The 14,464-nt window shown below is 43.0% G+C and overlaps 1 protein-coding gene across 1 annotated transcript in view; it reads right to left on the bottom strand.

Annotated features, from left to right (window-relative positions):
• Nucleotides 1–490: 490 nt before the first annotated feature.
• Nucleotides 491–14,464, bottom strand: part of MXD3 (MAX dimerization protein 3) — a 22,214-nt gene continuing 8,240 nt past the window's right edge. Inside the window, exons 2-6 of the mRNA XM_073568946.1 lie at nucleotides 12,561–12,657; nucleotides 11,896–11,925; nucleotides 2,375–2,489; nucleotides 1,710–1,884; nucleotides 491–1,618 (exon numbers count right to left, since the gene is read on the bottom strand). Of these exons, the coding sequence (XP_073425047.1) occupies nucleotides 1,500–1,618; nucleotides 1,710–1,884; nucleotides 2,375–2,489; nucleotides 11,896–11,925; nucleotides 12,561–12,657 (536 nt within the window). The 3' untranslated portion in view covers nucleotides 491–1,499. The remainder of the gene's footprint in view (nucleotides 1,619–1,709; nucleotides 1,885–2,374; nucleotides 2,490–11,895; nucleotides 11,926–12,560; nucleotides 12,658–14,464) is intronic.

The raw sequence follows: 14,464 nt of genomic DNA, 5'->3' as shown, positions 1-14,464 counted from the left end.
CTGATAACAACACCGCAGAAGAAATACTAGTCTAAGGGGGTCAGATTCCTTGTAGGAATGCTCGGACCCGACACCCATAAACTTGTAAATAACTCATGAAAGAATAAAGTTACATTAAAACCAAGCACACTATTGTTTTTCTTGTGAAATTCTCAGTAAGTTTGATGTGTCACATGACCCTCTTCCCATTGGAAAAAATAAAGTTGGATCCAAAATAGCTGACTACAAAATGGCCGCCGTGGTCACCACCCATCTTGAAAAGTTTCCCCCCTCCACATACAGGAAGTTGATATCACCAACCATTCCCATTTTATTTAGGTGTATCCATATAAATGTCCCACCCTGTATAATTACACTGCCTCAATATGGACTAAATCCACATTATGTGTTTGTAAGCATTGTTCACGATGGCTTATGTAAGTGTTTCACGCTACTATGTGAATTTAGATAGGAAAGAGAACGTACAAGCATTTCTACAGAACAAAAAAAAAAAAAAAAAACACATTTACTAAAATAGAAGTTACAATATTGAGGAGACAAAAAAAAAAAAAAAAAAAAAAATCTTATTCTGAGGATCTCCCCCTCTGTGCCCAAGTTACACACTCACAATACAAATGGTGCTCGGGCTTAGGAATGTAAGTAAGCTGCTCATCTGAAATCGGGGTGTAACGTCCATCCCTACTGCTGGCGGGAGTGGAGGCGTCCTTCCAACTAAAAGCTTGTGCTGTGCTAAGAGAAGATTAGCTAAGGCAGCTTGATCAAGACGCTTCTCTTCTTCAGCAAGTGCATGTAAGCGTCTGGACTTTTTACAACGTGATACAAGTCATGTAAACATTAAACCTCCCAGAGATATTTGCCACATTTGTTATTACTGTAAGGATCCATTTTGCGATTTTACTGGAAAAAAATGTGAGACTAAGAACCCTGGCGAATCCACTGATTGAAATCTCACATGCTTTCTTCCTGTAAGTGTTGCAGCATAGTTCTTAGACCTTTGTAGAGGATACAAAATATATTTATAGTTGTTTACATGGGGTTCCTTTAAGTGTACACATACCAAAGTGCTTCTCATATGTCCAGGAGCGCCGTACAACCAGTGCACAGCAATGTGGTGACAGGAGCGCCAGCATTCATGTATGTACAATAAATATATGATCATGATGGCACTGAACATGTGATGAGAACTCCTGATGATGCCTGAAGAGAGTCACATCCGATGCTAAAGTCCTCCTCTCTACGAGAGCACGTGGATGAAGGATGTAGAGCTCATGGTAGACCTCATAGGTAACCATCATAAAAGCTTTAGAGGGGGGGAGTTACGTACAAACAGCATCCACCTTTCCACAAGAAGAAAGGCGCGATGAAAATCATTTGGACTCTGCCTTCATGGGAAGTTCCTTGAAGGTTTTCTGAGCCATGGCATTTTGGGAGTTGAATGTATGCTAGTTGAGAATCATCATAAAGCTGTGTTATTGCTGGTCACGCTTCCGGCACGGTGGTCATAGCCAGGCGTGAGCTGGAGTAGAGTAACTGTGCTCCATGCCAGCGCTAAATGACACAAATAGGTCCCCCTCATTAGCTTCCAGGATGACGCCTTCCACATCTATTTCCAAGTCTTCTGCAAAGAAAAAGAATATACACACAATATAATTCCATAATATAGTAGAATTTTACAGGAAACCAACCATGGTCATCTTGCTGGTCCTCACCTTGGTCAGAGTCCGAGCGCTCAGATGATAAGGTGGAGGAGTCCAGGCTGTCTGCTCTCATGCGTTCAGTGCTACTCGAGGGTAGAAGCTGCTTTAGTCTCTGTCGTAGCCTCTGTTGCTCGGACCGCAGTTTTTCTTTGATATTCTTTGCTCTTAGTTCCTGATCCTCCAGTTTCTGCAGTAGATTACAAACGGTTATACTTCACATTGACTGTAACTAAGGGTGCTTTCACACTGCATTTTGACACCCGTTCATTGGTCTGCTCGGGGCTTGCGTCTGAACCCCACGCAAAACAAAATTTGGGCGTATGCGCCATAAGAGTGAACATGTACTCTCATGCATTATCTTCAGGCATGTACTGGAGACGGACACTCAGATGCAGTCTACTGCATCCAGGAGGTGTACACACAAGAATTATGCACACACGTTCGCTCTCAGCACCATTCTAGTCTATAGCGCTATTGGTGCATATGCCCCTATGCTGTTTTACGAACCTAACGCCAGACAGGACCAATGAATGGGTGCCAAAACATCCCTCACATAGGAAAAAACTGAGAAAAGGAACTAAAATATCTAGAAAAGGAATGGCTGGTGCAGGTTCAAGAATTGCATTGCATGCATTATATGATAGGAGAGACAAGTGTTCCCATGTGCACGGACTCACTTTGATGTGCTGTCTGGCTCTATGCAGGAGGCTGAGGGTGGTGTGACGGGACGTATCCACACTTAGAGGAACTTGCTGCTTCAGTTGTTCCAGACACCGCCGCAGCTGGGCTCTCCTACAAATAGAATTGCTGAATGAATGGTTTCTACTTTATACCGTACAACAAATAGCAACATACTAAAAAGGGATTTAAAGGATTGTGCAATTTACTACAGAAATTAAAGGGATTACCAATCTTTCGCTTCTGAATCCTCACACTGCCAGCACTGCAAGTTGTCTGCAGTCACAAGACCACAACTATGATTTTTATTCTTTTGGCTACATTCGACCAGACTCGTTCATTACAAGTGAATGGAGAGGCAAATTACATCCTTGATGTCGCGTGACCGCCTGGCTGGTCTTGCTGCAGACACTGGAGAATCCTGACAGCGTATGGTGTGCGCACTGTGACGATACAGAAGTCTGCAGTCACAGAGTGGATGCAGATTTGTAGCAAAAGTCCAGATAATCTCTTAATTTCTCATCTCAGGGATAAAAAAAACAAACAAAAAAAAAGGATGACTGCTAGGACTGTACCAATCCAGAGACTTTTCTCATTCTTCAGAGTATATTCACACATAGCAGACATGTTGCAGAAAGCAGTGGTGAGTTCCAATGATCTCCATATTGGTGGAGCTAAGTGAAACTGATGTGAAGATGCCAAAAATTGTTGGGTAACTCTGCGTTGCTCAAAAATTGTGACTTTCCTGGTGTAATTACTTTAACGAATCAGGGCTGTACTTTTCTGCAAGCCTACTTGCACTTTTTTCATTGTGTTTTTTGGTGTGTCGTGTTTTAAATAAAGCTGCTTTGTTTTTTATACTTCCTGGTATTTGGCTTTGACAAAACTTTGAGTCATGTGTGGATTATATGCTTTTTAGTGTTATGGCACTAAAATTTTCCAAATCTAATGTAAGTCTATGGGGAAAAATCAGCACATAAAGCTCAGTGCAATAAAGATTTAGTTAGTTTACACTGCACAAGAAAGCACAGTGGGTATCAGATTTTTATAAATCCATCAAAAATTCATGGCGGAAACTTAACCTAATAGTCCTCGAAATTCCTGCAACAAATCTACTGCATGTAAATGTACCCTTAAAGTTTTTTGTAACTTTAGACAAGTTTCACATACAGCGTTTCTCAGAAAATCCACACAAATTTTCATGTTGTTGAAGCTTACCCGGTATTCTCGCCCAGCCAACATTTACATTGAAAAGGGACAGCCCACCTTTGAGGCCAAATAGTTTAGTTACCTAAAAGGGGTGGTCCAGAACTAAAAATGATTTTAATCCTAAATGCCTGTCTCTTTTTGAATATACTTTAAATTATGAAGTCCCTACTGTTCCCTCACTACTTTGCATTATTTTTTCTACTACTTCATTTTGGATGTTGTTTAACTGTCCGAGCATGCACTGGGAGGCTGCGGTCACTGTCACAGCCCCTCTCTAAAACAAAGTGTCACCAGGGGGCAGAGGCTGCGGTCACTGTCACAGCCCCCTAAAACGAAGCGTCAGCAGTGCTGTCAGTTTCGGGGGCTGGGCTAGACATTAGGTTTGCCCTCATGCTCTGCCACAGTATTTTTCTTTTTTTAATTATACATTTTTTATTAAACATAACAAAACTTAGAATAGATATTACATGACAATACTCATTTTATAATACTACAGTAAATTCCCCCCCCTCACTTACCCACCCCCATGGAGACCTTTTCCAGTACAAACAACGCCGTCCATTATTAACAATATCCAACAATATTACAGTTTACCGTGAGTTTGCGCTACCATAGTATATATATAGGTGTTACTCTAATTAATCCATTCCAACCATGGCTGCCACAGTTTATGGAAGAATTCCAGCTTATTCCTCTTGGTGTAAATACTTCTTTCAAGTTGAATTATATAGTTCGTTTGAGCTATAAACTCGCATCTGGACAGGGGCTCCGCTCTAATCCAATATTTTGCAATCAATTTTCTGGCAATAAGCAATCTCGCAATAGCTATTTTGATCATGTTGTCTGTTTTATTTCTTCAACGTACCCTAATATACATATCGGTGGATCCCTAGGGACAGTGCACCCATACACCATTCCAATAAGATTCAATACTACGATCCAAAAAAGAGGACAATGCCCAAGCATATGCAGTATACCAGCCTGAGATTGCGAGCACCTTGGGCAGTCAGAGTTAGACTTCGACCCTACTTTGATTAACATCAGGGGTTCTATACACCCTGTGGATCACATATGCGGTGACATTCTCCCAGGCACGCTCGTGGACATCTTGGGAACATGTTCAAGAATAGACTCCCACCTATCGTCGTTTCTCTCTCCCAAGTCTGTCTCCCAATTCCTTCTAGCTTTGATAGGGTGTCCTCCCAGAAAGGCGTATAGCAGGTCTCTATACACTTCACATACAGTGGGGAAAAAAAGTATTTAGTCAGTCAGCAATAGTGCAAGTTCCACCACTTAAAAAGATGAGAGGCGTCTGTAATTTACATCATAGGTAGACCTCAACTATGGGAGACAAACTGAGAAAAAAAAATCCAGAAAATCACATTGTCTGTTTTGTTTTCATTTTATTTGCATATTATGGTGGAAAATAAGTATTTGGTCAGAAACAAAATTTCATCTCAATACTTTGTGATATATCCTTTGTTGGCAATGACAGAGGTCAAACGTTTTCTGTAAGTCTTCACAAGGTTGCCACACACTGTTGTTGGTATTTTGGCCCATTCCTCCATGCAGATCTCCTCTAGAGCAGTGATGTTTTTGGCTTTTCGCTTGGCAACACGGACTTTCAACTCCCTCCAAAGGTTTTCTATAGGGTTGAGATCTGGAGACTGGCTAGGCCACTCCAGGACCTTGAAATGCTTCTTACGAAGCCACTCCTTCGTTGCCCTGGCGGTGTGCTTTGGATCATTGTCATGTTGAAAGACCCAGCCACGTTTCATCTTCAATGCCCTTGCTGATGGAAGGAGGTTTGCACTCAAAATCTCACGATACATGGCCCCATTCATTCTTTCATGTACCCGGATCAGTCGTCCTGGCCCCTTTGCAGAGAAACAGCCCCAAAGCATGATGTTTCCACCACCATGCTTTACAGTAGGTATGGTGTTTGATGGATGCAACTCAGTATTCTTTTTCCTCCAAACACGACAAGTTGTGTTTCTACCAAACAGTTCCAGTTTGGTTTCATCAGACCATAGGACATTCTCCCAAAACTCCTCTGGATCATCCAAATGCTCTCTAGCAAACTTCAGACGGGCCCGGACATGTACAGGCTTAAGCAGTGGGACACGTCTGGCACTGCAGGATCTGAGTCCATGGTGGCGTAGTGTGTTACTTATGGTAGGCCTTGTTACATTGGTCCCAGCTCTCTGCAGTTCATTCACTAGGTCCCCCCGCGTGGTTCTGGGATTTTTGCTCACCGTTCTTGTGATCATTCTGACCCCACGGGGTGGGATTTTGCGTGGAGCACCAGATCGAGGGAGATTATCAGTGGTCTTGTATGTCTTCCATTTTCTAATTATTGCTCCCACAGTTGATTTCTTCACTCCAAGCTGGTTGGCTATTGCAGATTCAGTCTTCCCAGCCTGGTGCAGGGCTACAATTTTGTTTCTGGTGTCCTTTGACAGCTCTTTGGTCTTCACCATAGTGGAGTTTGGAGTCAGACTGTTTGAGGGTGTGCACAGGTGTCTTTTTATACTGATAACAAGTTTAAACAGGTGCCATTACTACAGGTAATGAGTGGAGGAAAGAGGAGACTCTTAAAGAAGAAGTTACAGGTCTGTGAGAGCCAGAAATCTTGATTGCTTGTTTCTGACCCAATACTTATTTTCCACCATAATATGCAAATAAAATGAAAACAAAACAGACAATGTGATTTTCTGGATTTTTTTTTCTCAGTTTGTCTCCCATAGTTGAGGTCTACCTATGATGTAAATTACAGACGCCTCTCATCTTTTTAAGTGGTGGAACTTGCACTATTGCTGACTGACTAAATACTTTTTTTCCCCACTGTATGGCCCCTTTCGTTCTACTGTTTTCAAGTTTAAGATCTAACGTGTGGTCTATTTGTATTTCTATAGGCCCTCTTCTGCTTTGGGTCTGAAATGCGTGCTGAACCCATCTATACTGAAAGATTTAGCCTTGGGAATTGAAATTCCTCCTGCAACATTTCATATGCTTTAAGCTTCCCTCGGTAAATCAACTGCCAGATCCCATTTGTTTCCACTCGCCAAATCCCTTCATGTTATTGAACTCCTGAAAATAGAGGTTATCCCATATAGGCGAAAACCTATTGAAGTGAGTTACCTCCCTAATCTGCCTGATATTCTGCCACATCTTATGTATTATAACACAATAAATCTCCAAATAATTATTTATCTAATTATGGTGCCATTTTCAACCATTTTTTTTTTTTTTTAAAGATTTGCATTACAGCAGCGGCTCATACACATAGATGAGAAAACAGAGAACTTGAGTCTATGCCGTTTTATAAAAATACTAAATTTTATTTAACATATTAAAATGACATAGAAATTCATGACTATGCAAAAGATATTAATTAGAATATGAATGAGCAGAAACAATTGCATAGAATATATGTGAACTTCATAGAGTGACTTTATACCCTAGATTGTAGCAGGAGTACCCTGCTTCTACATTAAAACATGTGGGGTATACAGCAAGAGCCACAAGTTGTAATAGTATCCACTGAGCAAAAAGGACCCAAATAGAAAGCAAATCCTAAAGTGGAAAAGTATAGGTTTAATACTAAGGTTTCCCAATGATTTGGCTGCCAATAGTAAGACACCCCGAACCTGTGTATACAATTACACTGGTCCTAAATAATGATCAAGGCAAGTCAAGCTATGGGGATCCCAAGTAACCGGAAAAGAGCCCTGTCCAGAAGGAAGGAAATCTGTACCAAAACGTACGTCGGGGACCGGGTCTCCTGCGCCCACCTTCTAAACATGATGGGTAATTATTGATATATGCCATGTAGCTATCTATTTCGCTGCCACTTCTGGACAGGGCTCTTTTCCAGTTATTATTCATTTTAGTTCTGGCTGTTGGAGAGGAGTACAGCAATTTTACTCACGAGGTGAACACTGGCCCAAACCCAAAGCGACCCAGCACAGACCACAGGTAATTCCATTCCACGCTGTCAAATTCTTTATGTGTATCTAGAGACACCACCACTCCAATTTGCATGTTTAAGTATAGCCTCCTATTTTTTTTTGCTGCTCTCTGTCACCCATTTTTTTAATCTGAACAAATAAATCATTTTTTATGGAAGCTAAGAGTGCTAGCTTCTATACAGATCTATATTAGAAGATAGATTAGATTATGACATTAAATAGATAGGCATTTAGGATTAAAACACATTTTAGTTCTGGACCACCACTTTAATAATAGTTTGCACATGTCGGAATCCCAGTTTGGTACGGGCTCCAGCTCTGAGCCCGCACCTTTCCAGGCATGGGACAGCTGATCTATAGACGACATGTGCCGGCAACAGCTGTGGGTGGAATCGCGATCTGCCCGCAGCTGGTAGCTAGATATAAGTCGCTGTCAATCTCAGCAGCATTAAACTTGCGCTTACAGGAAGCGTGTCACTAACCCTGCCCATTGGTGACCCTGTCACATGATTGCGGGTCTCCGATTGGTTGCTATTGCTAGATTGCTATGAGCGTGGTCGGCGCTCATAGCAAGTGAGCATTTGTGCTACACACAGGCGATCTGATCACCGCCTGTGTGTGGCAGAGCCGATCGGGTTATGGCAGCTTCTAGTCTCCCATGGAGGCTATTGAAGCATGCAAAAAAACAAAAAAAAACAAATAAATAAAGTTCAAACCACCGCCCCTTTCAAAAATAAAAATATATAAAACTCAAATAAGCATTTGGTATCGCCAGGTTCAGAATCGCCCAAGCAATAAAAAAAAATTAACCCGATCGCTAAACGGCGTAACGAGAAAAAAAAACTCAAACGCCAGAATTACGTTGTTTTCTAGTCGCTGCTACACGGCAATAAAATGCAATAACAGGAGATCAAAAAATCATTTCTACCCCAAAATGGTATAAAGTCAGCTCGGCCCCCAAAAAATAAGCCCTCACACAGCCCCACATCACGAAAAATGGAGACGCTACAGATTTTGGAAAATGGCGCCATTTTTTATTTATTTAAACAAATGATGGATTTTTTTTTCACCACTTAAAAAATAAACTATACATGTTTGGTGTCTATGAACTTAAAATGACCAGGAGAATCATAATGACAGGTCAGTTTTAGCATTTAGTGAACTTTTTTTTTTTTTTTTTAAACAACTGTGGAATTGCATACCATTTGCAATTTCACTGCACTTGGAATTTTTTTTTTTTTTTTAACCATTTTTCAGTACACGATAAGTTAAAACCAACGGTGTCGTTCAAAAGTACAACTTTTCCTGCAAAAAACAAGCCCTCGCATGGCCATATTGACCAAAAAAAAAAAAAAACAAGTTATGGATCTGGGAAGAAGGGGAGCAAAAAACGGAAAAGGCCCGAGGGTTAAAGGGTTAAATGTGTGTATTTGAGGCTAAAAAGATTTGAAATTGTGTTTTATTAAAAATGTTGCATCATTTGACTTTTACAGGCTCTTTGTATATTCAACTTTGATGTGTTGTGCAGTCGCAAATCAGAGAGGAACTCAGAAAGAGACAGATTGTAATTTTTCTAATTCTCCCTTTACCAAGCAATACAGAGGGCATGTGAGGTAATGCTGCACTTTTTTTAATCTTTAATGATTTACTAGCTGAAGAGCCCGGCGCTGCCTGGGCATAGTAAGGGTCCCGTTACACTAAACGAAGCACCAGCGATCCCGACAACAATACGACCTGGTCAGGATCGCTGGTGCGTCGCTACATGATCGCTGGTGAGCTCTCAAACAGGCAGATCTCACCAGAGATCAGCACCAGCGAGGACGCTGGTAACCAGGGTAAATAGCGGGTAACTAAACGCGTGCACAGCCTTAGTTACCCGCTGTGTACCCTGGATACCAGCGTGCTTGCGTTGGGAGCTGGTATCCAAGGTAAACAGTGGGTAACTAAGCGCACACGGCACTTAGTTACCCGCTGTTTACCTTGGATACCAGCTCCCAGCGTCTGCTTACAGCGCTGGGAGCTCGCTGATCATTGTTCTCCCGCTGTCACACGCAGCGATGCATGCTGGCCAGCGGGAGACCAACGATCAAAAAATGGCCCAGGACATTCCTGCACGATCAGCGATACCCGGCGGGGGTGATCTCGCTTAGTGTGAAGTACCCCTAACTATCTACGGTTAGTTATAGCAAATTATTATATATGTGTATAGCTCTGCCCACTCCGCATAGCCACATTTACTATACTATCCCACATCAACCAGTCAGCCAGAGCCACCGGACTACTACCACTAATATCCCACATCCCAACTTCCATACCAGAGATCCCTTTAAGAGGGAAGATGTGCCTATGGGATGGAGGATGTGTGATGGGTATATGGGCGGGGGGGGAATTCATTTCTGTCATGTGCTCTGCTCCTTTCTGGAGGGCAGACAATGGCTGGGAGCTTATGTTCCCAGGGATGCTAGATTTCCTCCACCATGGCAGTGTCTGCTGAGGTGTTGTCGTGGAGTGAGAAAACTATTGCTCATAGCAACCAATCACAGCTCAGCTTCTTTGCTTAGTGATTGGTTGCAAGGAAAACTGTTGCTCATAGCAACCATTCACACCTCAGCTTCTTTTAAACATCTCGGGTGAAATGAAAGATGCTTTGTGATTGGTTGGTGATACACACACATACATACACTACATTCACTTTTATATATAGGGATAAAGGAAACAGTGGTACAATCACAACCCTAACTATGTCAAAATAAAGAAGAATTAGTCAAAATTATCTAACATCATGCTGCACATTTTTTTAAATTAAACCCAAAATTCAAACATGATGTTTGACGCACTTTATCCACCCCAAATTTTTTTGGGGAAAATGGGGGTGCGTCTTATAATGCATATATACCTTACCGGTACCGTTGCTGCAGGCTGGGATGAGGGGGTGTCCGGCGCTGCAGGCTGGGGGGAGACTGCCCCCATTTTGTGAAAGGACAGAGCCCCCCGCAGTTCCGTGGTTTCCTGTGCGGTGGACTCCGGGGAAAATGGACGCTGAGGGGGGGCTGAAATCTCATCTCCCGAGATCTTGATGCCGAGATCTCCATCTGCGCATGCGCCACCTCCCGGCGGTCATTTTCCTGGAGTCCACGGAACTGCGGGGGGCTCTGGCCTTTCACGAAATGTCAACATTTCCCCCCCCCGCAGCACCTGACACCCCAGGCAGCAGCAGTGGAATCCCCGGGCAGCAGAGGCGAACACCCCTTCATCCCAGCCTGTGGCCTGCAGCATCCCCCACTCCTGCCTCATCCAGCAGCGACCCTGCTTCACCGCAGCCACCACCGGTAAGCAATAAGACGCACCACCATTTTATTAAAAAAAAAAAAAAAAAATGTTCAAATTTTTCTCCTCAAAATTTGGGGTGCGTCTTATAATCCGAAAAATACGGTACATGCATTTAAGTTTAACATGGAAAAAAATGCATAATCCTTTAGCCTCTTAGCACAACATGACAAATGTAAATCAGCACTAAGGTGAGCGTGTGAAGAGGTCTCCGCAGCAGAGTGCTCGCCACATGTGACAGATGTCAGCTCTGCTACACAGCCGGCATCTGTGTCCACCAGCAGTGGCCAGAGCTAAACTCCGACTACTGTTAACCATTTAAATGCCGCTGTCAATCTCTGACATTAGTGTTTAAATGGAGCAGTTGCTGGATACCATCTGCCCCACTTGCATACAATTGTGGGGCATCAAGGGTTACCATGGGGCCTGCCATTGCAACTAGGGCATGTTTTACACTATTACTTTATTTATTTTACTCATTTATATAGCGCCATTAATTCAACAGTGCTTTACAGACATTATTAGCACTGTCCCTGATAGGGAATTTAGATTGTGAGCCCCATCAGTATGTCTTCAGATGGACTGGACCAGATCAGACGCATGCAGATCACCAGCAGAGATGGACATGCGGAGCGTCTCTACACACCGCAGCTTGTCAATATTTCCGCAACAAAAATTTCACCAACAAAATGTGTTGAACGCGGTGAATCCGAATGATTCAGTGAAGACATGCGGATTCACCTGCGCTTAATAGACGGCAGAGCTTTGGACACAGCGAACATGCGATGTGTCCAAAGCGCTGCCACTTCCAGATCGTGTGCACCCGGCATCAGTGATGGTAACGACTGGTCGGTAATGAGGCAAGATCAAAGTTCTCTCTATTCCCAGCTAGTGCGCCAACACCAGCTGACTATGGACCAGATCTGTACTCACTGCTGTAACTATACTGTAAATGTGTGGAAGGATTAAATGCAATAAATTGAATTTAAATCAATAAATACGAAATTACTCACCGGTGTTTCTCTAGCTCATTGTGAACAGACCTGAAAATACATGAGGGAAATATTCTGACTAGTGAGAACAACTGCAGAAATATTGTACAGGGTGGGCCATTTATAAAGTTGGATCCAAAATGGCCACCACCTATCTTGAAAAGTTTCCCCCCTCCCATATACTAATGTGCCACAAACAGGAAGCTGATATCACCAATCATTCCCATTTTATTTAGGTGTATCCATATAAATGGCCCACCCTGTAGATAAACGTGTGTTACTGGAGAACATAAAAACAAGATAAAAGCTGGCCAGTAGTGGTGAGCCAACGTGCTTGGATAACGTGCTATCCGAGCATCTCGGGGTATGTTCGAGTCAGCGCGGCTGCATGATTTGCGGCTATTAGACAGCCAGAACACATGCGGGGACTTGCCTGTTTGATAGCACGTTATTCGGGCACATTCGCTCATCACTACTGGCCATCACTGGCTAACATCTTGCTGCTTACTGAAACAGATGAACTGGGGTAATACTACAATCTTACTATGTGGCCAGCTAAATACCCGATAGGCTTGTCTCTTCTGCTTGCCCATCCTGAACATAATGGGAACAACAATGTAATTGTTTCTACCAGTATTTTCCATTGGATGTAGATTATGTTGAACAGCTGCTGACTGCCATCTTACCTAACACTGTCCGGGTTGCTGGTGGTCCTCTGCCGTTTTCTCCTGCCAGGTGCAGCAGTATCACAGGGTAATATGGAAGCATATCCGTGTTCTGCTTCTGTAATGAGAGGATCAGTAACTCACCATGTCACCAAAAGAATACTTATCCATCCACTATAATATGCTGTGCATCCCATGAATACCATGTATTAGATAGACTTACTATGCGAAAAAGACACATGCACCAACTGTAAAATTGCACCAGGTCATTCACTCCACTCCTATGGGAGTGGAGAGGCGTGAATATTCATTACCGTAATGAGCGGGGCCACGTGATCGCGCTCCGGAATCAACGAGATGCAGCGAGGGCACGCAGGAAGGCGAGTAGGATGCGTGCTGGCAAACGGCGGCTGGCTCTGTGTGCTATTACAGAGAAATGAATATTCATTTCTCTTTAGCAGCGGGACAGTCTTTAGCCGCAGCCGCCAACTCCTGCCTCCTGTGACCCGCTGCTCCGCCGCTGGCTTTCTGAGACAATGATTAACGTATAAGCCGAGGGGGGAGTTTTCAGCACACAAAAAATGTGCTGAAAAACTCAACTTATACACGAGTATATAAGGTATGTTTAATGTTACATAAAAATATTGATTTTTTTTAACACCTTTTTAAATATATATGTAACAATTTTTTTTTTATTATTATTACATCACTAGATGTGTCCTTTTTCACCTTTTTAAAAAGAAAAGTACAGTAGTTAAATCATCAAGCTATAAAATAAAACAATATGAACTAGTCTTAATTAATAGTACCTCTTTACAATGAGCTTTTCTCATCTATCTGTCCCGCCTACTGCGTGAACCAGTCTTGTCCAGTCTCTTACTAACAATGGCTGTTTCCTTGTGTCCGAGGATGTCCGGCCTGTATGGGGTTTGGCTCCTCCTATCAGATTTTTGTTTACTTTTATTAATGAAATCAATTATTTTTGGAACAACTGAACAGCTATTGAATCATGAAGTAAGTAGAGATAACTGCACTTCTGTATTATATTTCTGACTGTAAGTACAGCCAGCTTATAACTATTCAGCCAAGCAGACAGCAGAACGGACAGGGCGTTGGGGGAGACACCGCAGGGTGCAGCTCCTGAAAAGAGCGTCACTGATCAGGCTTTGCTTCAGGGCGGCGACAAAGTAAAGGGTGTGTCGGGATGTCTCCGCCCCCTCCCCTTCGATGACGCTTCGTTTCAGGGCAGAAAGAGGAGTGACAGCAGATGACGATTTGTTTTAGTATCCCATCATGCACTGGGATTCTCATTCGAATTGTCAAAGGAAGTGACGACCCTAAGTTGCAGTACAGAATGAACGGTAGGGAATTATACCATGACTTGAATTACAAAAGTTATTAGTTTTTAAAGAGTTATTAACTGAAATGCACGTTTGGGTTTCGAATTAACTCTTTAAGGGCCATGAGCTGGTAAACGCTTTACAAAGTCCTCTGCACTTTAAGAAATAGTGTCAAAGTCCATCTGTCACCAGATATCCACTGTTTATAAGTTACTCGATGGAGGCCCGATGCTATCTCATCGGGAGGGCGGTAATGTCACGGTGGGGCAGGCTTTGCAGCATTGAGAATCTCCCCCTTCCCCATGTAGTCACCCACCTATCCACTCTCTCTTTCCCCATGTGCTGACTTCTCCTGTCTGTGCTCTCTTTTTTGACCTGTCTACTCCATGTGCTATCCCCCTTGCCTGCTGTCTCTCTCCTTCCTGTGCTGTCCCATATGAGCTGTCTCCCCCGTGCTCTATCTCACTTACCCCTGTGTCTGACCATGTACAGAACATACCACAGCTCCTGGCCAGGGGAGGAAGCAAAAGACAATACTGACATTACAGCAGGAGATCGCAGAGGATACATTTTGTGAGGTAAAAT

This window comes from Dendrobates tinctorius, unplaced genomic scaffold (assembly GCF_039654945.1).
Source record: "Dendrobates tinctorius isolate UK_male_01 unplaced genomic scaffold, ASM3965494v1 ptg000001l, whole genome shotgun sequence".
NCBI lineage: Eukaryota > Metazoa > Chordata > Amphibia > Anura > Dendrobatidae > Dendrobates > Dendrobates tinctorius.
This window is presented reverse-complemented; position numbering and strand designations above follow the sequence as displayed.